Source organism: Taudactylus pleione, unplaced genomic scaffold (genome assembly GCF_031769625.1).
Source record: "Taudactylus pleione unplaced genomic scaffold, aTauple2 ptg000205l, whole genome shotgun sequence".
NCBI lineage: Eukaryota > Metazoa > Chordata > Amphibia > Anura > Myobatrachidae > Taudactylus > Taudactylus pleione.
In genome coordinates this window covers 2,069,676-2,096,132 of record NW_028284607.1, presented here as the reverse complement: position 1 = coordinate 2,096,132, position 26,457 = coordinate 2,069,676, and the positions used below count along the sequence as shown (strand labels likewise).

Here is a 26,457-nt window from a genome sequence, read left to right as displayed (position 1 = left end):
AGCCTCCCATCAGTGGTTGTAGAGGCTAAGACAGTAGAGCAATTTAAACATGCTTGAGATAGGCATAAGAATAACATTTCAAAGAACTGATGATCACATAGGGTTGAGGTTACCAAAAGGTAAAAGAAAAGGGCAGCCTAGATGGGCCAAGTGGTTCTTATCTCCAGTCAAATTCTATGTTTCTGACATATAAAATTATAGATGCAAACCAACACTTTGAACAGATAGAATTGTGGGGTTATATTCATCCCAATCATTTTGAAGTATTGCAGCATCCAGTGCCAACATCCTGCAAAACCTCTTAGCCTCTCTGAAATCCCCAAGAAAAAATACGTTTCACTAAGCTGCAGTATTACGGGAATCAACCTCAATCATTCTGATACCATGCTGGCTACAAGGACAGGCAATAGGCAAGGATAGTGATATGTTGCTAAAGTAAATGTCCCCTAAAACAGTGGTTCCCAAACTGTGTGCAGTGGCACCCCGGCGTGCCTCGGGACACTTGCAGGGGTGCCTCAGGTTGGTGGTCCAGCACCAACTCAAATTATTTATGGTCAATGTAATGTAAGTATGTAGACAAACAGAAGCACAAACCTGTCCCCCACCACATAACTGACCCGAAGGATGACAGGTCAGCACAATTTACTTCACTTTACTACTTTTTTTCTGAATTTCTCAATAAGAAACTTTTGGCTTAGGGGTGCCGTGAAAACAATGCTGATACTCTAGGGTGCCGTGATTCAAAAAGGTTTGGGAACCTCTGCCCTAAAACATAGTTATGTATGACAAGTCTTCTTCAATATTAAGGTAAAAAGTGCAAGTAACTGAACAATTTCACATGTGTCTAATTTTATCATTATGGTATAAACACAAACAGAATCTTTTCAATAGCCCAGATATTACTTTAGGCTTTCGTTTAATGTTCATATAGAAAGAATGGTTTGAATATAGTTTGTGCACCCACAGGAATATGACTCAAGAAAACATGATGAAAGTTACAGTGGCCTTTTCTTCATTTCGCTTTGCGTTGCTCGGTGCTTCTTTAGCAGCATGACCATCCTCAATTTGAAGCAACATGGTGCGCACTGGTACGCACAGAGTTACAAAGACCCAGTCTACACCATGCCCCAAAGAGAGCACTGAGAGGGGGGAAGGGTCTGGCCTGTGCTTCCCAGCATGGCCTGTGTACACTCACTGTGACCTCTGACCCCCTGTCAATGAAACCATCCATGTGAAATAATAGAGATGGGCCCCATTCAGAAGACAGGCAAGGGGGGAGTTGCCTGGCGCTTAGGGTGGGGCTGGAAGTTTCACACAAAACTGCCAGTCTAGTAACATAGCAATAGAACTTCACTATTTACAGGTTCACAGCTATTTGCACAAAACACATAGTTTATTCATAATTAGTTCTGCACAGGAGTTGCCTCAGATTTCCTCTTATCTTGTGACCAAACTGAATCTTTTCAATTTATTAAGTTAATTCATCAGTGTTAAACTATGCACTTTGGTTGCAGCAGTAAGCAGTTTCATTTCTCATCTTATTTAGGTCACATTTCCATGTACCGTACGGTATGTAACCGAACAGAAGTGGACACATAAATGACATATGTAACCCCATGATTGTCTGTGGGTGGTGGTGGTGAATTTCTCTATTTACACCTACTCTCCAATCAGCTGCTTTGCTGTAGCCAAGTCTCTCTTACCATAGGCTCCTGTGGGTGAACAGCAAACAGATGTCCCTGCACATGCAGGCTTAATAACAGTACATGCAGATGCAGAAGGTGTCACCGTGTAGTTACCATTGTTGAAATGAATTAATTTGATGAAAATAAATGACAGTTCTTTTACAACTTACATTTTACTACTTTACTCTCCTGCAAGTCACTGATACCACTTTTATACCAAAGTTCCGGGTCTGACCCGGGGGTTGGAACAGAGGGCCTGATTCAGACCCGTTCGCACGTAGCCTGCCGAAATTTGCAATCTGCGCATGCATAAGTCACAGTGCGTGAACCAGTCCATGCGATGGCGAAGCGCTCGCACCCTGTACACGGACACCCCGCTAGAATGAGTGACAGGACGTGCCGTTTGTGGGTGGGGACAGGGGGAGTCGATGGAAACGGGGGTGTTGGGCTGCGAACAGGCGTGTCTGTGCGTCTGAACGCCGTTTCAGGGCGTGCATAATTAACACGCATCGTCAGCATATACGTCACATGGCTGAATCACACACAGCAGCACTCGCAGGGTATGGTCAGCCACAAGTGCTGCGTATGGGTCCGATTTTGCTCGATGTTACCGATTGTACTATACACATGGAGATGACGTGTGTTACTAAGGGAAAGTGGGAGTCTAAATACATACCGCGATCGCACAGCAAGACATAGTGGGCATGCTAATGTCTTGGTAGCGGGATTTGCATACCCAGGCTGCTGACAGCTGCGTGCGAACACATCCTAGCGAACGGGTCTGAATCAGGCCCAGAGTTCCAAATGGATCAGACCCGAGACTTACCCCTTTAGACTGAGACGCCGACCCAGGATATTTCTGAGTCAAGCTGTTCACACCGGAGCCGGGTCTGCAGTGTCCCGGCTCTTCTGGCATTGCAGTGAACGCTTGGAGATGATGTCATCTCCAAGCGCCACTGAAGTCGGTCAATCAGGCCGCATGCGGGGCGATCCGGGTCATTGTGACCCAGATCGTGCCGTTTACACTGCAGGGTGGCACGGGGACGACCCGTGGCCAACCCTGCAAAGTACCGGAGTTGGATCCCCGGGTCCCTGGACCCGGGTGGATCCATTTACAACGACAAAAATTCCGGGTTAATGTGCATCAACCCGGGATTTTTAGGTAGGTGTAAAAGGGGTATTCGTTAGATGCACAGTAATGTACTTTGGTAATAGCTGGCACTGTGACTCTCGTATAGTGGAACGTTCACTGTTCATTTCTCGCCTCTACACATCTGCAGTCAGATCAGCATAGTCACATTCCCCAGGTACCTTTTTCACTTTCATTGGTTCGTGGTTATGCCTGGCAAGTATAGGCTCAGAGGTCCCAAGTGTCTCTCCAAGGATCCTATTTATCACAATACACATGTCAGATGCGGATGTGATGTGCTAAATTCGCCAGGATTCGCAATGCGATATTTGAATACATCACAAGGATACATCAAACATCACATGCAGGGACAGAGCTTGCGAGAAGCCTCTGTCCCTGCGAATCCTCTTCGCACACTTTTCAGGGTATTTTTCGGAAAATACCCTGACAGTGTGACTACACATCCACCGACGGCTCCCTCCTCCGGCACAACACCTGCCTGGTAATCTCTGCTCTCTTGATGTCCTCTGGGATTCTGGCCAGCTGGTCCCCGGGACCGTGTTCTGTGACGCTGGTCAGCTGCTCTATGCTGGCATATAGCAGCTGACCGGGGTCACAGTGCAGGATTCCGGAGACCAACTGACCGGAGTCCCAAAGGACCTCAACAGAGCAGTGATCACAGGTCTGGGTGCAGGTGTGTGTTTTTTTTTTTTATTCTAACTTTTCACTGTGATCAGACACGCAGGCTGATCACAGGCACCTACTAGGGGTCTGGTTTCCCTGGGGAAATGAGGAAGAACCCTGCCTAACGCTATCTCCAGGTGGTGTTATTATCACACCACTTGGTATGATAATACATCTCCGGTATTTTCTTTACAGTTTACATTGGTAAATTGGAAGTATGGGAAAAGTGATGTATTTACTAAAAATATGCGAATTATCAAGAGTTTAGAGGTTTGGGGTTTTCTGGGTAAAACTGCTCCAAAAGCCCTTTAATACATTTATGTGATATCAAAATTATATGAAAATGGTGTGAAAACCCTTTTTTGGTAAAAAAAACAAAAAGAATTGATAAATAGGGCCCCAAGTGAGCACCTATGTCAGTTCAGGTACAGAATAGGTTTCAGCAGTTAACCCTAACTATCTTTCAGTATTACCATTCTTGATTCTTGACAGGCTGCCCACACATTTCTGACTGACCATCCTCTCTAGCAGACTCTTCTGTGTCCAAGGGGTAAAATTTTACTAAAGGTCGATTAAAAAGTGTTGAGATATCTCCACTCTTGCTACAGGCTTCCACTCCGCCAGGACAAGTTCACCATGCATACACAACTACAGGTGATGCAGAGCCATACACATTGCAGCTGCTTCTCTACTTGGGAGTGATGGGGCGGAATTAGGTGTTCACAAAAAGTCAATGTGCAGTGAGGGCATATTAATGGAATTACCGGCTGCACATAGCTGGCACAAAATGTTAATATGCCTATTATAGGATATGGCTGGTGCAAGTGCCACTGATGATGACAGGTATATATAAAGCAAGCGTACAGATAACAGCGATTGGCTTGCAAAGATGTGTATAACTCTGCATACAGCGTATAAACAAATTAAATTAATGTGAAACCCATTATTTCCATCCAGATGGTCAACATGCAATAGATCGACAGGGTCAAAAGGTTGACAGGTACAAAAGGTCGACTGACAAAAGGTCGATATGGTTAAAAGGTTGACAGAATTTTTTTTTTACGGTTAGGGATAGGTTGAGGGATAGGCACTTGGGGGAGGGTTAGGCTGCCGAAGGGGACGATTAGGGTTAGGGGAAGGGTTAGGTACCAGGGGGAGGGTTTAGGTTAGACACCAGAGGGAGAACTAGGGCTAGGCACTAGGGAGTAATAAAAAAAATAAAAAAGTGTCGACCATTGGAACCTGTTGACCTTTTAACCCTGTTGATCTTTTATACCCGTCGTTCTATTGCATATCAACCATTTGGTGTCAACCTTTTTACTATTGCTCTTTTATACCACACCCACATGTAGAATAGTGACAGTAGGGTTAGGCTGCAGACGGGAGGGTTAGGCTGCGGAGTGGTTAGGGTTAGGTACTAGAGGGAGGGTTAGGGGAGAAATAAATACTCACCCACACGCCAGAGGATTGGCGGTCTGAACCGGAAGTCACAGTCACCTGACTGCTGGGACCCGGAAGACAAGTCACTGCTGAGCCAACAGGGACAATATGTTGACCCCCCTCCCTTTAATGCACCTAAAACGTATTGCCAAATTGAATAGAGCAGTTTCCACTTTGTTATGTTTGCTGTTTGGAAAGGCATAGATGGAACCAGCATTTGGAGGGCATGCTGGTTCTTGTCGTGCTAATTGGAGGTTCCAGGGGTGACTTCCAGTTAAGTTGGCTCTCAATTTGGATGCATTTCTGTATATGCCTTTATCATGAGGCCTTACAATAGACAATTACATGGCCCAGAATGGTTACTGTTATTATGCAGTGTAGGGACCACCAGTTATCAGAGAAGCAGTGAAGTTGGCCCGGTGGCTTACCATGCAGTTGCAAATACATGCAACAAATATCTCAGAATTTCTTTTACTACAGTGCTTTGCAAAAGTATTCACCCCCTTGGCTTTTTAGCTTTTTTTGTTACATTACAACCTGTAATTTATTTATTTTTTTAATCTGAATTTTATGTGATGGACCTGCACAAAATAGTCTACTTTGATAAAGTGACATGAGAAAATGATATATAAAAAATAATCTTTATAAATAAAATTCAGAAAATTGGCATTTGTATATGTAATCACCCCCTTTGCTATGAAGCCCCTATGAAGTCACATAATTAGTGAAATGAAGTCCACCTGTGTGAAATCTAAGTGTCACATGATCTGTCAGTATAAACACACCTTTTTTGAAAGGCCCCAGAGGCTGCAACACCACTAAGCAAGAGGCATCACACCATGAAGACCAAGGAGCTCTCCAAACAAGTCAGGGACAAAGTTGTTGAGAAGTACAATTCTGGGTTGGGTTATAAAAAAAAATCCAAATCTTTGATGATCCCCCGGAGCACCATCAAATGGAGGGAACAGGGTACCACAACAAACCTGCCAAGAGAGGGCCGCCCACCAAAACTCACAGACCAGGCAAGGAGGGCATTAATCAGAGAGGCAGCACAGAGACCAAAGGTAACCCTGAAGGAGCTGCAGAGTTCCACAGCAGAGACTGGTGTATCTGTGCTCGGCTTTATGGAAGAATGGCCAGAAAAAAGCCATTACTTAGGGATAAAAATAAGAAGACACGATTTGAGTTTGCCAAAAGGCATTTGGGCAACTCCCCAAATGTATGGAGGAAGGTGCTCTGGTCAGATGAGACTAAAATTTAATTTTTCGGCCACCAAGGAAAACGCTATGTCTGGCGCAAACTAGGGATGTGCAGGCTCGGTTCTACTCGGTTCCGTTCGTTTTTTTTCCCCGAATCTTATTGGGTTTCAGCTGTCACGAGTTTTGGATAGCCAATAAGATTTGGTAAAAAAAAACGAACGGAACCGAGTAGAACCGAGCCTGCACATCCCTAGCGCAAACCCAACACATCTCATCACCCCAAGTACACCATCCCCACAGTGAAACATGATGGTGGCACCATCATGCTGTGGGGATGTTTTTCAGCAGCAGGGACTGGGAAACTGATTCGAGTCGAGGGAAAGATGGATGGTGCTAAATACAGGGATATTCTTGAGCAAAACCTGTTTCAGTCTGCCTGTGATTTGAGACTGGGACGTAGGTTCACCTTCCAGCAGGACAATGACCCGAAGCATACTGCTAAAGCAACACTCGAGTGGTTTAAGGGGAAACATTTAAATGTGTTGAAATGGCCTAGGCAAAACCCAGATCTCAATCCAATTGAGAATCTGTGGTCAGACTTGAAGATTGCTGTTCAAGCGGAAACCATCCAACATGAAGGAGCTGGAGCAGTTTTGCCTTGAGGAATGGGCAAAAATCCCAGGTGCAAGATGTGGCAAGCTCATAGAGACTTATCCAAACCGACTTGCAGCTGTAATTGCCGCAAAAGGTGGCTCGACAAAGTACTGACTTTAGGGGGTGAATAGTTATGCACGCTGATGTTGTCCTATATAAAAAAAACACAACTTCACAGTTGTAGGCATGTTCTGTGAATGAAATGATGCACACCTTCAAACAATCCATTTTAATTCCAGGTTGTGAGGCAACAAACCATGAAAAATGCAAAGGGGGGTGAATACTTTTGCAAGGCACTGTATATAGTTGTCAAGTATTGTTGCAGGTACAATTGTGTGCTGGGGGACACCACCCTTTCCGATTTTTTGTATGGTACAACATTGGCCTGATTCTGATATGTACTGTATGTAAACCCGATGGTACATATGCAATGGTACATATCTGTCACAAGCCGCCGCACTGCGAACTCCTCCCCATTTAGTGTCCATCATCCCTGGCTTGTTTTGGATTGGCTCCTGTGGCTATTTCCTCCTGGTGCGAACAGTACTCAGATGCCGGTGGTAACGTTTCACATGTTTCCGGTTCTGGCATTATCTCCTGTATCCAGTCGAGTTCCTAGTGATCCAGTCAACTTTGTTATCCCTGCCGTTTGTGTCATCTAGGCGGCACGGTTTGCATACCAGCTCTCTGCCGTTTGTGTCAGCCAGGGCGGCACTAAGTGCACCTCAGCGTCCTGAGTACACAATCCTGTGTACTGCCGCTAGTGTCATCCCGGCGGCACTTAGCGCACCTTAGCGTCCAGAGTACGCAATCCTGTATACTGCCGCTACTGTCATCCCAGCGGCACTTAGCACTTCTAGCCAAGCTTACCAGCCCTCAAGGCTGCTACACAGCCCAGAGGCTGCTACTCGGCCCAAAGGCCGCATCTAGCCAAGTTTACCAGCCCTCAAGGCTGCTACACAGCCCAGAGGCTCCTACTCAGCCCGAAGGCTGTTACTCAGCCCGAAGGCCACATCAAGCCAAGTTACCAGTTCTCAAGGCTGTTGCGGGACTAACGAGCTCAGACATTATCTCAGTTTCTAACAATATCCGATGGAGGGGCGCATGCGCAGAACCCGTTCTGCGCATGTGCAGAATGAGTGCTGTGATCATGGTAGCAGTGCCGCCTGAACCACAGCCTGTTTGACAAACTGCGGCCGTTTGGGGGTGGTGCCAGTTCATCCTCATAATATAGAATAGTTTCTCCTTAAATAGGTCTTGAGTATGGGGACGACTGGATCCACATGTGAAGAATGCACTTCCTCGCAGTCGCTGATAGTACCAGTGCTAATTTTCTAACACCCATGGATAACCTTATTTCTAGGGCAGGACATACAATATCACCAACTCTGGGAATCTGATTGTTTTTAGCAACTAACATTGCCCTACATGACTAAAAGGTCCATTTACCATTAAATATTTGCAGCTTATTCCCCGAATACACCAGTTTTCTGGGGTAACCACATATATTTAATATATGTATGAAGGAGAGACCGCAGCAGGTATCGGAGAGATCCCTCCATTCCTGCTGGCAGCTGCAGCCCTCATAGGTTTCTATGGGGGATGCGATGCTGCCAGATTTACCAACTTCCAGAATGAGAAGCAATCTGGAGATTAACCCGGGCTACACTTTCCATAATTAGCCGGCAGAGGGCTCCCCCAGAATCCTCCTTGGCTGTGCCAGTCAGCGGGACTGCGCATGTGCAGTAGTCCCGGCAGCACTCCAGGCAAATCAAAGGGACAGAGCCCCTGTCCCTCCCTGTGGGTGCTGGATAATACATTCTAGTGCTGTGATTGCATCTTGCAATATCATGCCTAGATCGCACTGTAAATGAGATCATTAATAAATGGTGGGGGAAGCAGGAGAGAGATAGATATGACCTTAGGCCAATTCGGCAAATGGATTGTCATTATAATAACATGATAAGAAGCTGTTATTAAATTACCGCCAAAGATAAATTACATTTGTAGACAGTTTCATCAGTGCAAGATATATCATACTTGCCGACAACCAGTTCCCTCCTTCCGGGAGGGAGCTGATTGTTGGCTAACAGCGGGGGGAGTGTCCGAATATCTGTGACACATTGGGGGCGGAGTCAGGGGTGGGGCCGCACGATCGCATCATTGTGGCTCCGCCCCCTCTTCACAATACTGTTATTTTTGGTACTGTGAAGCAGGGGGCGGGGCCACGATGACGCAATTCAGCGTGAATCGCGTCACCGCCCCCCCCCCTCCCGTGCTGTCGGGATTTCCATTATATTCTAGGGGGAGGTCGGAAGGGTTGAGGAATGTCGGGAGGCTTGCCTGCCTTTCCAGGGGGCCAGGAGCGGCACCCAAAAATCGGGCGGCTCCTGGCCAAATCGGGAGGGTAGGCAAGCCTGAAATATATTGATCAGTAACTTTATCCAGTACAGGACTTCAGTGCTCTGTTGTATGTCACTGCCTTTATTATAAGCAGGAAAGACATATACCTACCCTCCAACATCACCCCTTCCATCAGGTACAAAATGCTCTGCTCCTGGACTTCCCACCTAATTTATAATTGCAGCCACCTCATTAGAAAGGTGTTTCAACACAGGTGGCTGAAATGATCAATTAAGCAGGAAGTCCAGGAGCAGCACAATTTGTACCTAATGGAACGGGTCATGTTGGACGGTCTGCATATATCATATATATTGCAACACAAAGTAAAATGGTACTTGTCTAAAATTTAAGGAAGCTTCCAGGACCAGCGTCCGTTTATTGGGAGCACCTTCTTTGTGTCCCCCTTCCCTGCAGGGCCAGGTCTATGGAAGTTTAAGCAGTGCAACTGCACAGGGCAGCATCCATCAGCCATCGAAACCTGGCCGGCTCCAGCGGAGATTGAGAATAGAGCTTCATGAGAACTCCGCCCTCCACCGAGCTGCTGGCATTTATGGAATTACAGTAGCTCAGGGGGAGAGAGAAGGGGAGGGAAGAGGCGGCAGTGCAACACAGACCAGGTCAGACTGTCATCCTGATACAGACCTGCACCGGATGCTAACACACCTGGGGCAGGCACGGCTTCTCTTCAACTACTTTACAATCAGCAGTGGAGCCTGCCCTGAGGGGGACTGAGAACTGGAGGCACACTGTAAAATTAATTGGAAATGTGTAGTGAATGTGGAATCTGATTGGACATGTGCTGCAGTCGTTCAATTCAGTGCTGCTTTTACTGCACATAACCTTTTTGGAAACGTGTAAAATTTTACCCTCTCAAATCATCCACAGCAATCAGAGCTAAGAAACAGTTATGGTGTTAGCAAACCAAGATATTCTGTAAGTCTTTCTGGACTTGTGACTTTCCTGATTGTGATGAATATTGGAGAAAATTGAAGAATACATTATTCTGCAATTTTCTCCAATATTCATCACAAATGGGAAAAGTCACATGCTACTGCTGTTATGCCAAGGCTCATGGGTAGCGGACACAGAATAGAGAGGTTGGGTGACATCACTGGCACCACGTGTGTGCCTGCTGCTGTTATTACTGTAGTATCTGAAATTAAAGAACCAAAAGAATACAATGGGGCAATGAGTTGAACACATCCGCTGATCCTTTTGCGTCTGTCTGCGGTTGCCTGCTTACTACATTACGGTAATGCGAGAATCTGCCCGTAAATGCTAAAAATCTATGGTACTGCCTGTGGAAGCCTATCCCACGCACTGTTCTTGCGTCCGCAGTTGCAGCGGTCATCATTGTTATTAAAGATTACACCAGCCCCACGCTGTGTGCAAAAGATCCATCTAAGACAGGCGTCCCATCTCCATCCACACACTGTGAATGACCACTAAAGTCAGCTGACATGAGATGGTTCAGTTCCATGCATGGTCGCCTCCAAATTACCAACTAGCAGCACCCATTAAACGGATAGTATGGTCATTTGAAGGATGGAGCAATCTGTACATATTAACGAACTTCATCCACATCATCGGGCCCTTTTCTTTGGCACGTGCGCAGTATGCTGATATTCCGCAAGAACCATGCGCACTGACACTTGGGTCCAACTCAACATCATCCCCAATATGTTCAAAGGGATATCAGAAAGGGAAGGTAACTCTCATAAACATATACTTAGAGAAAGCTGATTTCACTGAGGCAATGAGGCAGATATGCTAGCAAGATTTACTCTAGTCATGTACATAAATATTCCACTTATATCAGATGTATTATTTATTTACATATTTATTAGACAGAAGGATTAACCAGGCACCCAGCCAGCATTTTGTAGTAAAAAAAACAAAACAAATGTGAAGGCTGCCGCACACCGCCTGTGAGTGATGCCACTGAGAAATAGAATAAAAAGAAGTGGGGTGGCACTGCAAACACAATTGGACTACATACTCAATACAGTAAATACAATATTTAATACATGTAATAAGTCAAATGTTGAACTTAAGCTGGCCATACACGGTGTGATATGCATCGTGCAACACGATGGGGGATCCGACGTCCGACATATTGGGCGGTCCCCACACACGGTACAATCGGGCGGCCGACTGCCCGATATGCCGGCTCCCCCCTCCCCCACAGCGCTGCATGGGATCGCACATCACATCCCCAGTAGTAAAATCTGGAGGTGCAATGTACGACCACACAGGTGTGCGCTGTCCGATATCATGCCCATACACGATACAATAGAGCAGCCAAATCGTACCAATCTGTCGGATCAACTGTTTTATCGCACTGTGTATGGACACCTTAAGAAGTGTACTTATAATACCCAAAAATAAACAGCACAATATGGGAATAAAATAAAGGAATTTATATAGCCTATAACATACAAGTATAAAAAGTCAGATTTGCTCACCATACATTATATACGTTCCAGTTCACAGTAATTAGTAATGGTAATGAAAGAAATCTTCTGCTGAAGTAAATGGATGTGGCTCTACAGTAAAAAGTAGACAAAAGGCCATATTCAATTAGGGAGCGAAAAGTCGATGCTGGACTTTTCGCTCCACATTGGCGCTTTTCTGGGGATAAAGTATCGGGCACGTGCCCGCTTTATCCCCGTATTCAATTTAAAATGAGCAAAAACGGGACCCGGTGAAATAGTATCTACGAAAAAAAACGGGAATTTTCGGGAAATGTGCCTGGAACCCCCCTAAAGCTGTCCAGACATTGGGGATCACTATGAGTACCCCCATTTTTGCCTGCTGAAGGAAGTCGGGGTTTGTAATAGCCGCGGCAGGTGCATATTTGCGGCTATGGAGAAGTGAAGAATAGCACTTTTTTTTAAATTAACTAGTCCTATCAAATTTGTGGTACATGTAAATGGGGGTAAGCATATTTTTAAGTACCTAGAGTTATTTTTAAAAATTCTGCAAAAATGCACCTGCTGCTAACACTCGCATTCTTTTAAACACCTGCCGCATACTTGGGAACCCCCCCTGAATTAATTTCGTTATTTAACAACATGTTCCCCATTTTTTTTTTTTAACCCCAAAATTAAAATTAATTTTTTTTGGGTGTCCCGATTTTTAAAAAAAACTTTTTGTGACACAGTTTATTTTTAAATTACATTCCCATGGGTGCAGGCTATTTTTTTTAAAGCCTGCACCCCTAAACCCCAATTCTGCACTTTTTTCGCCACTTATTTCAGTTAAGTTATCCCCGTTTTTTTTTTCAAAGACTTTTCGAACCTGCCAAAAGTCTTTGAAATTGAATACGGGGACAATTGAAATAGGCGAAAATGACTTTTCGCTGCCTAATTGAATACCCCCCAATGTCTAGATAGACACCAGATGTTAGACAGGCAATAGGTCGACAGGGACAAAATGTCGACACACTAAATGTTCACATTTAAGGTTGATATGTACAAATGGACAATAGGGTCAAAAGGTCGACATGCATATGGTCGACCTGAAAATGGTCGACACTTTTTTTTTTCTAACCCTAATCTTCACCCTAACCCTAATGCTCCCCTTGGTGCCTAAACCTAACCATCGGGGTAGGTGCCTGACCCTACCCGTCCCTTCTAGTGAATTCATTGGTGCCGGTGAATATGAACCTCAGCCACATCCCGGAGCTTGGTGGGTCCTTATCAGATTACCTACAATGTACTGTGCATAAGATCCAACATTCAGCCATACCATAAGCAGAAGGCAGGGGCAACTCCAAACAGCAGTAACTTGTCCTCCAAGGTCAACCCTCCTCCTTACCCACCTATCCCACAGCCTAACCCCAACACCTCTCAGTTATCTGCAGCAGAACACAGAGAGATCGCTCTCCTTAACAGCTCTGCAATCAGAAGCGCCGGTTGCATCTGCTGAAGCCTGCCAGCTTTTAAAAAAATCTTAGCCGCGGACACTATAGGAGTGTAGGACTCCAGTGAGCCCACAAGACCGGAAGCAAGGTCGGGGTGCCCAGGGGTTCTATGCCCGTGCGCTCAATAAAACGGGGCGTGGCCTACCAGGGAGGGGCGCGTGTGCTGGGCTGCACTGGGAGACTGCTCATGCCTGTGGGGGGAGCGATCACGCCTCCCACTGGCTATGCGCCGGGCTGAGGGGCTCACAGCACCCCCATCTCCAGATATTTTTTTCCCCTTCTCCTAAGGGGGCGTGACCATGCCTCCAGCAATTAGGCCATGCCCCCTTTACCCGGCGCGCCTGTGTGTACCTGATGGGAGGGGTCATGTTGGAGGGTAGGGAATATGCAAATGCTAATCTCAGCCTTCCTTTTGTGCTCCACAGTACGATGGAGAGTACAAGCGGTGAGACACCCACTTTCAGACTGTGTGGTCTGTGCATTCGCGATGGAGATTGTAAACACTCCAACATCGATGCAACATCAATCGCACCATCAATATTTGCAAGGGCTTACTCTATCTACTCTCCTAAAAATCCAACTAAACATGGCATTTGTGATTGGGAACACAGCAGTGTTCCCAGACACACCTGTGACACTCCCATAATGCCCAGGAAACGCCTCCTTTTGCAATCACTTTAAGTCACATCCTAGTCTCCACCTTCAAACGCCCAGGAATCGCAAATCCATTAAGAAGTTTTTGGGGGGTTTTAAATACGAGACCTGGGTCAGCTGACACAGACTAAACAGGGTTAATTGTTGTAGTGTTAGGCTATTTGCATATTTGCAGTTTTATTGGTTAAGCAGTTACGGGTGTGTGTGATGATATGTCTGTGCAACTTTCTAGTTCCTCTTGTCTGTCGGACATCCCACCCTTCCACCCTAATTTTTGTCTGCTTTTTGGTTTTGCAGGAAAGAGTGGCTACAGTGACTGTCTAGTTTTAGATCTTGAGATGTGCTCCTCACCAATACAAGGTTTTAAACTGATTCTACCTTACTGGGGTCAGCAGCACCACTGGTGCAGGTGGGCCTTATGGATTTGTGCCATTGGGAGGGGAGCAGGATACCTTGAGTGGAGTATGATAGGCTGGCAAAAGGCCCCCATCTAGGCCTGGTAATGGAGGTTTACAGATGGTTACACTGTCAGTCTTTGCCATCATACTTTCCCCTTTTCAATTAATATTTAAAATTAAATAAAAGCTGACCCATTTTTTCCCACCAATATCTGCTTCTGAGTCTTTATTTTAGATAAGTACATGTTGGGAATGTGTAGGCCGACATCAGCCAATATGAAGTTTAGAATACTGTACTTGCTCCATTACTTTCAAGTACTCAACTGCACACTCTTCACTGTTATCAGTGCTGATAGAAATATGATATTACATAAAAATTATTAAATTATGCACTTATAATATATAATGTCAATGTTCAATGTAACTGTAGTGCCCTGTATATATGTCTGCCTCTAACGGGGTCCCTGTTCAACAGAGGTTTTTACATTGTGCAGGCATACTAATTATACACGTCTTACCAAGTTTGGAGTCCTGTCCATGTCCTGGTAATATAGTCCATATAAGGCAGAGAAAGAACCTGAAAAGTCAGACAGAACCCAGATACATTTTCTCCCCCACATATCTATGACATATACTGTACAGGAGATGTTAACATGGTATGAACTGTAAGCCTCTGACATTTTTGCTGCAAAAAGGCACTTTACCATTATCTAAGTAGATATATTTTAAATGCATCAAATTAGTATTAATAATTGACTGTAGGACTTCTATACAATGAAACACTTTGTCAGGACATATACAGTCAGGTGCATAAATATTGGGACATTGTTTAATTTCACAGCCATTGTGGTGGTGAATAGAGGCCAAAATATGAAAATTCTGTCAAACAAGATGTGCTTTAACTGCAGACGTTCAGATTCAATTTGAGGGTAATTACATCCAAATCAGGTGAACGGTGTAGGAATTACAACGGTTTCTATATGTGCCTCCCACTTTTTAAGGGGCCAAAAGTAATGGGACTATCAACTCAAAAGCTGTTTCATGGACAGGTGTGGGCTATTCCCTCGTTATTTCATTATCAATTAAGCAGGTAAAAGGTCTGGAGTTGATTCTAGGTGTCACATTTGCATTTGGAATCAGTTGCTGTCGACTCTCAATATGAGATCCAAAGAGCTGGCACTATCAGTGAAGCAAGCCATCATTAGGCTGAAAAATCAAAACAAACCCATCAGAGAGATAGCAAAAACATTAGGTGTGGCCAAATCAACTGTTTGGAACAGTCTTAAAAAGAAAGAACGCCCCGGAGAGCTCAGCAACACCAAAAGACCCAGAAGACCACGGAAAACAACTGTGGTGGATGACAGAAGAATTATTTCCCTGGTGAAGAAAAACCCCTTCACAACAGTTGGCTAAATCAAGAACACTCTCCAGTAGGTAGGTGTATATGTGTCAAAGTCAACAATCAAGAGAAGACTCACAACAGTGAATATAGAGGGTTCACCACAAGATGTAAACCATTGGTGAGCCTCAAAAACAGGAAGACCAGATTAGAGTTTGCCAAACAACATCTAAAAAAGCCATTACAGTTCTGGAACATCCTATGGACAGATGAGACAAAGATCAACTTGTACCAGAGTGATGGGAAGAGAAGAGTATGGAGAAGGAAAGGAACTGCTCATGATTCAAAACATACCACCTCATCAGTGAAGCATGGTGGTGGTAGTGTCATGGCGTAGGCATGTATGGCTGCCAATGGAACTGGTTCCCTTGTATTTATTGATGTGACTGCTGACAAAAGCAGCAGAATTAATTCTGAAGTGTTTCGGGCAATATTATATGCTCATATTCACTCAAATGCTTCAGAACTCATTGGACGGCGCTTCACAGTGCAGATGGACAATGACCCGATACTGCAAAATCAACCAAAGAGTTTTTTAAGGCTAAAAAGTGGAATGTTATGCAATGGCCAAGTCAATCCCCTGACCTGAATCCGATTGAGCATGCATTTCACTTGATGAAGACAAAACTGAAGGGAAAATGCCCCAAGAACAAGCAGGAACTGAAGACATTTGCAGTAGAGGCCTGGCAGAGCATCATCAGGGATGAAACCCAGCGTCTAGTGATGTCTATGCGTTCCAGACTTCAGGCTGTAATTGCCTGCACAGGATTTGCAACAAAGTATTAAAAAGTGAAAGTTAGATTTAGGATTGTTTAGTTTGTCCCATTACTTTTGGCCCCTTAAAAAGTGTGAGGCACATATAGACCCCGTTGTAATTCCTACACCGTTCATCTGATTTGGATGTAATTACCCTCAAATTAAATCTGAAAGTCTGCAGTTAAAGCACATCTTGTTTGTTTCATTTCAAAGCCATTGTGGTGGTGAATAGAGGCCAAAATATGAAAATTCTGTCAATGTCCCAATATTTATGCACCTGACTGTATAACATATGACCATACACCTAGAATTATAATTATATTCCATTTGACTGTGGAACAGTGTAGTAACATAACTTGCAGTGTTGGGATTACCTGGGAGGTGCTGATGCCCATCAAACCCACCATCTGTCCTGTTACAGACTCATCAGCTGCTCTGTGCAGACAATGCTGGAGATGGGCGAACATGTGCCAAGGACCACATGGAGAAGCAAATCTCACTGTAAAAGGCTCTTATATTGTCTCTCTTTATGTTGAAATCTATCCAGGAACATGACATTATTTATATTATATAGGACCCAATGACACTAGACATGAATGACTACAGAATGACTAGATCACATCCAATCTGACCACCCATGTGTGAGGCCCAAGTGGACAATGCGGGATGTAGTTGGCATCCCAGCGGTCGGAATCCCGACAGTCACTAGGGGAAGGGTTAGGATTAGGCTGCGTGAGGGGAAGGTTAAGGTTAGGGTTAGGTTGTAGGAAAGGTGGGTTAGGGTGGGTTAGGGTTAGGGAGAGGATTAGGATACTAATTCTGTCAGGATTCTGTCAGGATGCCGCTGTCGGTATGCTGACTGCTGTGATCCTGTACCCAGCATGACAATGCACCTGACACTAAGTAGAACAGCAACACATGATGTACCTTTTTACCATGGGAAAACATGAACTAAAAAAGGTTGGCAGTTTCTTAGTTTATTCTAGCCTTATTGTGTGCCTGTGTATATGAACACATCTTTCATTTGCAATATGAGTAGAATAAAAAGCTTGGTGGACACTTATAACAAATGGTGGAAAGGAGACGAGGAGTTATCCCCAGCAAACAAACAGATGATCTATTACAACAACAGACAACATTGGTAATGAGCATGGGCATGTTGTATGCAGCAAAAATAAAAGTAAAAACAGTAAAGTTCAGTCCCAACAGACAAGGTGCAGGATCTCACTTTATTCCTGTTTCCAAACGTTTTAAGAAACAATAGACCGGCATTCTTTTTAATACAAACAAAAACCATGGGCGTAACTACCATGGGTGCAAGGGGTGCAGCTGCTATAGGTCCCAAAGCTGAGTGGGGGGAGGGGCTTCTTCCTTATCAAAGTTACATGTGTTATGTACATTTTTCACTATTGGGTGGTTCATGGGGGCCCTTACAAACTTTTGTGATGGAGCCTTCATATACCTACTCCCCTGACAAAAACTATATTACTGTGAGGATCAGGGGGTGAAGTGAAAAAAGAAATCACATGCAAAATGTACCATGTTTTACAGTGTTTAATTACAGATTTAATAAAACATTAATTTAAGCAGTCACTGGATTAAAGACAGAAGCATGGATACTAAAAAGTAAATGTTAAATAGAAAATGTTTTATAAAAACTGCATTTCCTAGTACTGTAGTTTACATTTAGAACACAGTGCATTTTGAACCAGTTCGATATTCTGTAGATGTTATTAATACAGACATTATATGAAATCTTGTCTCATTTGTGCTTCATTGCCTTTAGGTACTGACTGGTATTTGTTGCTTGATATCTGGCATTGTTGCTGAGTAGCTACATCTGATCAAGTGATGATCCCCTAGATGTCTAGTTTATTGAAGTTGATTATGGCATACGTTATGCGTATTAAATCCTTCTCTTTAATAAATATTAACTTTAATTTTATCTTCAGACTGGTAGATATTGATATATCTGGGATAAAAAAAAGTCTGCATTTCCAAATAATTAAAAGCTGGAAGTGTCCATAGAAATTAGGGGCAGTTAGCAGCTGTCATATTCATGTCATTCACCTTTGACTTCTGCAGCTTGCACAAATAATTGAAGGTCTTACATTGATCTCACATGTCACAAATGGCATCCTCTCTAATGCTGATCATTGCTGTTCATGCAGTCAGGGTAAAGCTCATCTCATCCGTAGATCAAAGGCCAGAGGCCCTTTTACTACAACCAGTCATACATAATACATATCACTGCATATGAGATGTATAGGGCAATTCAGGAACATATCCTGTGATAAAAATATGACATCTGCAGCTCCACCAACTTAGCTAAATATATCAATTACACATCTTAAAGAAAATACTGCCTTTAGATTTAGTAGAGTTGCCAGATTAGCCATTAATAGGACATGTATGAGATACAACATGTTCCATGTTTACCTTCTTACCCTGCAGTTGGTGCTCTATCTGTACCACAATGGCTGTACGGTACCACTTCTGTTCAACATCTGTACCTGTCTTATTCTGCATGTTGTACAGTATACTTTTTTTATGAAGAAAATATAAAGTGTCACCTTTCAAACTACAATATAACTATGTCATGATTATGTCAGTTCACATTGGAGAGTATAACTTTGGAGGTGATTCTGAATTAGACGCATCTGCGGCCTCTTTACCATACATTCTCCCTAGCCAGCTTGGTACCTTATGTTAATGTGAGTATCCACCAGTTAATACTGATTATCCATGCGTCTGCGGTGGAAGGAAGACCCATCCACTGTTTTTTTGTGTCCGTAGCAGCAGTCATCATTAGTTCCTGGACTTGCACTCACTCTATGCTGGCTACAAAAGATCCATCTGATACAGGCATCCCATCTCCATCCGCACACTTTGAATGAGCACAGACGTCGGCCTACACGCCAGTGATACTCCCACGAGATGGGTCAGTGTTGTGCAGTCACATGTTCACCACCCAGTTACCACCCATTTCATGGAAAAAGTGGTTGGTCATCAGACTGATCAATCCGTGGCACATTTGATCTCTGTCCGTGTGCATGTGCATGCTGTGGTGATCTCTACAATGTATGCACATTTTGCAGATATCCTTGGGACATGTCTGCATTTGCACTTGCATCTGACTCAGAGTTAGGCCCTCTACCGCCTCCTAAAATAAATGCAAGTTGCAGTACCTGCACAAGAGGAGTTATATAATGAAACTTTTATTCACTTCACCTTAATAAAAAAATCCAACTAAAGTATTTAAAAAAAAAAAGTAATGGGACAGAGAAACCCAATAAAATCGACAAATTTAAGTACAGATTTCTAAATCACCAATCCAGGGGTGCTTACATTTTGGTCACTAAACTACACATAGACAGATATACATCATTTATATACAGGTTAACCGCAGGCAGAAAAAAAATTGCATAGGTCTCCTGTGGTAACTCATTTTGCGCTATACACCGCTTCAGAGACGGCAAACTGAGTAAATTTAACAAAAGCTTCTCAGAAATCATCAATCTTATCCATCAAGTGGACCAGCAAACTAGAAAGACTTTCCTGAAGCCTTGTTGGGTCAGATCACTATATTCTATGACTATTCCTCTGCATGCAGATATCACTTGAGATCTAAAAGGAGCCCAGGCATGGTAAATGGCATCAATACATCATTAGGTATCACTGTGATACCACCGGCCCACTGCCACCAATGTTAAATAGAACCTGTGGTCACATATTGACTCTGTAGCTAACTAGTACTAACCATGTGTTGCTGTACTACAACTCCTACAAGGTTGAGCAGTATAAGTGTCACAAGAAGAGATGAAGGGCCTGATTCAAACCCGCTCATAAGCGGGCCGATGGTGGAACAGTGCGCACGCGCGAGCCCCGGAGCAAGCGCAAAGCACTCGCTCCGGGACTCACTACAAAAGGGGCGGCTGTCGATGTTGATCGACAGCTCGCCCCATTTTGAAAGCGTGACGAGGGGGGGTGGCTTCACAAACGGAGGCGTTCCCATGCGAACGCCTGCCGTTTGTGGGCGGCCCCACTGACATCACCAGTGATGTGAATGGGAGAGCTTCCGGCTCTATTTGTGCTAGAAGCTCTCAGGGTCTCGTCGCAAGCCCGATGGTCACGATGGTCTTGACCATCGCGACCATCATCATGGCAGCTCGCTATAGCTGTTGGTGGTCGCTCCTAAAAAAAACCAGCGCCCGCCCTGATTCAGAGCGAGGCCCAAAAAACATAGCGTAGCAGCTCCTTAATGGTGGATACACAGCACATGTATATTTTATTTATCTGGACAAATAGATTAAAGATAGATATACAAGATTTGCATTTCCAGTTATTGCAATCTACAGGTCCAAACTAGCCTTGTCGTCACTTCCGTGTATTTTAATGTGGAAATAAGACAACCCCAGCTTTCTAGGCTTCTTTTAATGGGAACAAACAAAATTTAACTTGTATATCATTTTCAGACTTTGGGGCTCATTTATCATATACCGCTCATTGGCTGGGACCCACATGGAGGAGCCGCTCATTGGCTAAGCCCACGTGGATCCCAGCCAATGAGCGGCCGCTAATGTTAGCTGCCGCTAATTATCTGGTGGCCCGGGACTAAAGACAACTCTGTCCCACAAGCTGACATTAGCGCACTGTAACAGCATGCAGAAACATGTTGTTACACTGTATCCGGAGCCCATATTGGATTTCTGCTGAGAACATCGAGGGAAATAAAGGTGAGTATTGGATCTTTTTTTAACAGGTCATTTGTTGGGATACTTTACGTTGACAAGGGGACGGGAACATCTGGAAACAGGTGAGTATGTCTAAGTGTGTTTATGGATGCAATAATGCTTTATTTTCACGGTGTGTTGTGTGTTTTATTGACCATTTTTTTACAGGTGAACTACAGGTACCAGTGGGCACTTAATGCCCCGCATGCTGGTACTTGTGGTTTTCCAAGTACCAGCATGCGGGGGAGGCTTGCTGGGACTTGTAGTTCCACTGTAAAGACAATGATGAAAATTCTAATTGTTACACTACACGTAACACTATCATGGTGGTTTTTATGCGGATTATACCTCATACCTCCATGAAATGCGATGTAAAGTCCAACTGCGGGGATTCGCACGCGAGGTATCCCCGCTAACTGAAAAGGTTCGGCTCGGCAATTAGCCATGGGGTAAATCCTGAGGCTAATTGAATAGGAATCGGTATGCTTTACCGCCGGACCCATGCCCAGCGGTTGGAATCCCGACAGCGGCATCCCGACAGAGGAGGAAATCCCGATCGTCAAAGGTAAGTATATACTAACCTATTTCTACACCCTAACTCTCCCTTAGGGGTGCCTAACCCTAACCTTCCCCCCCAGTGCCTAACCCTAATCCCCCCTTCCCAGCCGCCTAAACCTAAGTCCCCCGGGGGGGAGTGCCTAACCCTATGTTCCCCAATCCCCCCCGGTGGGTGCCTAACGCTAACCCCCCCTTCCCCTAGCCTAAACCTAACCTCCCGGGGGGGTGCCTAGCCCTAAGTCCCCCCCGGTAACCCTAAACCTAACGCTCCCCCCCCCCGGCGGCTATCCGCGCTCGGCACCCAGCGTCCCTTCGATCGGGATGCCGGGTGTCGGGCTCCCGGCATATATCTAATGATAGGAGTCGGCATATCGACGCCTGTCTTTAAGACCCTTGCTGGGATATGACAGTTGGGAAGCCGGCTGTCGGGATTAGGTCCGCCGGCTTCCCTACTGCATACCAATTGAATATGCCCCTAAGGGGTATGAGCAACATCTCCAGTTCTAAAAACCTGCACTAGTAAATATATTCCTAAGTGGCTTCCATATGCATCGTCATATAATGATTTACAACCACTATTTACCATGTCAGGGCTCTAATGCAAGCTCTGGCAAAAACCCACCTCAATGGCTTTGCTGACGCCATGATAAAGGTAAGATAATGCCATTCTGAGGTGGCATCACCTTTACTTTTTTGACTTTTGATAAATCACCATCTATAGGGACATATATGGGAGCGGCAGTAACCACTGGTAAATAGTTTAAGGCCTAACACATTTTTAATTTCTCCGGTAGTAATCCTATAATGAACTGCATGAAGAGCTTAATAAATAGGCCCCTGAATGAGATGCATGTGTACATTTAGTAAATGAAGAACATATTAAAACATGTTGATGAACATATTAAAACAAGTGAAAGCAAAATGAAAGCAGAGTTGATTGATCTTGGGAAATGTTATGCCATATGTTGGGATATTTTTTTCTAGTTTCTGTTACTGTACATGAAGCTCAGCGAGCACAGTAGCACATTTTGCCCAGGGTCTTGAGAGGTATAGTTATGCCAATGGTTAACTGTTCAATATTTTGGTTGACATTACAATCCTCGAAATCTACATTTTTGTAGCACACAAAATTGAATTGTGTTGACTTAATCTGTTATTGGGATCATTTATGAGTCTTGCACTAATTGTGTAAAGTACCCGTGTATGCGGAGTGATTTATTTATGTGTTGATGCTTTTTTTTCTTATCTCAGTAAAACGTTATTCCTTGCTAGTCCAATGCAGCACAAAATCTACACAATGTTCCAATTCAAATCTGCTCCTCTAATGAACAGCATAAGTGTTACAGCATAAGTGTACAATGAGGATATATTTGTGTCCTATGCCTGTGGCCACCCTTGACTAATGCCTATGACAATGGTTCCCAAACTTTTTTGAATCACGGCGCCCTAGTGCATCAGCATTGTTTTCACGGCACCCCTAAGCCAAAAGTTTGTTATTGAGAAATTCTGAAAAAAAATGCAGTGAAGTAAATTCTGCTTACCTGTCATCTTTAGGTTTGGTTATATAGTGGTGGGCAGGTTTGTGCTTCTTTTTGTGCACATATTTAAATTACATTTACCATAAAGAATTTGATTTGGTGCTGGACCACCAACCTGAGGCACCCCTGCAAGTGTTCCGAGGCACCCCAGCCACAGTTTCAGAACCACTGGCCTATGATCAGCTTAGCACTACCTGTGACACGTATAAACACACCTTGGCCTGAAAGATGCTGCCAAGTATGGCCACTATTGTAGCTGTTATGGCTACTAAGGTACATGGTATCACCACTAGTGTACATTTTATGGCCAGTAAGATACTTGGTATGGCCAGTAGTCTACATTTTATGGCGACTAAGATACATGTATGGCCACTAAAGTACATTTTATGGCCACTAATGTATGGCCAGCACTGTACATTTTATGGCGACTGAAACATGGTATGGCCACTTATGTACATAAAATTGCCACTAGTGTACATATTATGGCCACTAAGATAATGGTATGACCACTAATGTACATGAAATCTTCACTATTGTACATTGTATGGCCACTAATGTACCTGAAGCCACTAGTGTACATGATTCCACCCAGTGCCCCACTTATAGGTACTCACCGCTGCGCCCGCACTCCCCCTGGTAGTCCTGGCAGCAGTCCGCGCTGCGGCGGCAGTAGGTATCGCAGTAACATGTGCTCCCTGTAGGGCTGAAGCCGGTACACGCGTTATTCCTTCCCGGGCAGCACCTGGGATGTCCGCGCCTGGCACAAAAACACCGACCACCCGGGACCTGAACAGCCCATATGGAACAGAAGAGCAGCCACAGCCCAGAGCTCCGGAGCTGCATCCTGCGACATACAGCGGTCAGGAGGCGATGGTGGGATAATGGGGAGGATGGCGGGGGACAGTGGCCGCACAACCGGGGTATTATATGTGACAGAACTCGGAGCCTCTGCCGACCAGGGCTTAGTATGTGCCGCCGGCAGTGATAGAAGGCAGGCTGCGAGCGGTGTACGGGGCGGAGGATGCAGATAGCAGGGACCGCGGGTTAGGTCATGTCAGGTCAGCCCCGTCTGGCAGCAGGCACCTCTGTACAGCTGTTCCCAAGTGCTCGCCGCCGCCGGCCAAACTGCGTCTCTTCTGGGAGGACTCGTATATAGTCAAGAGGGGATCCGTGCTGCCCTTGTGTGGAGCCCAGGACTCTGATTGGTCCTCAGTGACAAGCCCTGTGCCTCTGCTCCCAGTGCAACAGAAACACATCTGATGCAGGAGAGATGTGTTTTGTACTCTGACCATTTGGGGTCTTCCCAAAACATGAAACATGCTAATAATAACGAACCCTCATATTTCTTAGCTACTACTGGCTGCTCACTGTAGACCACATACAGAGGTAATCTAATTTAAATGACTTTAAGCTATGGCATATATTCCGATAACACGCCCATAAGACAGTGCATCTCCGTGCATGGGATGTAGTTTGGAAGCCGATGGTCTAAATGCCGACCGCCGGCTTCCAGAATTTCTAATTCCGGCGTGGTACTAATGAGAGGTGTGGAGTTTCAACACCTGTCATTAACCAGACGCCGGAAGACCGACGCCCGGCATACCGAACGAAAGTAAGCCCGAGAGGGTTAGGTTTAGGGTTAGGCACCCCCCGGGGGACTTAGGTTTAGGCAGAGGGGAGGGGGTGGGGGTTAGGTTTAGGCACTTACAGGGGGGATTAGGGTTAGGCACTTAGGGGGGAGGTTAGGGTTAGGCACCCCTAAGGGAGGGTTAGGGGGGAATTAGGTTAGCGATACTTACCTTAGGGACAATCAGGATTTTGACCCTTGCCGGGCTGCCGCTGTCGGATTTGAACCGCTGGCCATGCGTCCGGCGGTAATACCTACTACACTCCTGTGCATCTGAATAGCCACCACCCAATACATTTCCAATATATTTCTGAGACCGAGCGTCTCAATCACTACTGCGACTGTGGAACGCATTCGCTGTGCAACTTTGTAGTGACTTATGCCCGGTACACACTAGACGATATGTCATCCGATCTGGCGGATCGGACAACATATATCATCCACATCGGCCAGTATGTACCAGCTATGCCGCTGACGATGTACGTCATTTGCGACATCATCTATTGTACCTGCAATATCGTCAGCGGGGTCCTTGTTGCCGAATGCAGCATGGCCCCCGGTGTCACTCAGTTGCTCCCGGCATCGTCAAGTGTGTACGCACTTTCCGATGCCAGCACCCCGCTAGGTCCCGTCGCTAACGAGGTCAGTACACACTCGACAATTTGCATGAATGTCGGCATTGCGTGTGATTTAGAATCAGGCCCAATGTGTTTGTGTGCTATCTGAACAGGGTAGTTCAGGATTCACTACATATTAACTATTATATAAAATAAGCAAAATCAGATACAATTCATTATCAATTGTACTGTTATAAATACTGATTTTAATTTTTATAATAGTGGATGAGTATTCTAAAATTAAAGTTATAGGATTAATTTTCCATCAGCGACAGTGTGACTATTTATACTAAAACATTAGTAAGGAACATTATTACACTAAGCCACTGTTATAAAAAAAATATTTATAACAGTACAATTAATTATTTCTGACTCCTTTCATATAATAGTGAAATATGAGTCAGTCAGTGTTTTGCTCGTGCACAGCTGCAGTGAAACAACTTCTAGGGCTGCACAGTCTTACATCCCCTACCTAGAAGCACATTATGGCCAGTGATTAGCATAGTGTGGTCTTCCTGCTGGAAGCTCTTACTGCTAAAAAAACTCTGGACGAACAGTCCCACAGGGGGAGGAGTTTCCTCCTTCTGAGACTACCTGCCCTGTATGTGATAAGAGCAGGAAGAGCTTTCAATCAGAAGCCACTCCAGAGACATCTGTCTCCTGCTCCCTTCCTGATCTTACTATGATGGGGGAGGCAGGGCGGAGCCAAGTGCTGGGGCGGGACTACGTTTTGGAATAGAGCTCACTGCGGCTGGCTGTGGCAGCGCAGTGGTGGATTTTTACTGGGGGGGGTGGACTGCAGCCCAGTGGTGTAGCTAGGAGGGGTTCAAACGGGCGCGTGTCCTGGGCGCTGTGTCAGACCGGGAGGGATGTGTGTAGGGGGTCGCCAGTCGTCATCCAGGTCCAAGCCTTGGGGACAGGCAGGGCCGGTTTTACATATATCCTGATTATGCAGCCAGTAGGGTTCCACATAGGGCTCGATTCAATTCAACGCAAATTGAATAGCGCCGGGAAGGAGCTCCCGGAGCTAATTAATTCAGCGCGCTGTTAAGCCCAAC

General features: G+C 45.0%; 1 protein-coding gene across 1 annotated transcript in view; it reads right to left on the bottom strand.

The window, feature by feature from the left end:
* Positions 1 to 23,998, bottom strand: part of LOC148517946 (somatomedin-B and thrombospondin type-1 domain-containing protein-like) — a 72,859-nt gene extending 48,861 nt beyond the window's left edge. The window contains exon 1 of the mRNA XM_088477948.1: positions 23,770 to 23,998. Coding sequence (XP_088334074.1) covers positions 23,770 to 23,998 — 229 coding nt within the window. The remainder of the gene's footprint in view (positions 1 to 23,769) is intronic.
* Positions 23,999 to 26,457: the final 2,459 nt, after the last annotated feature.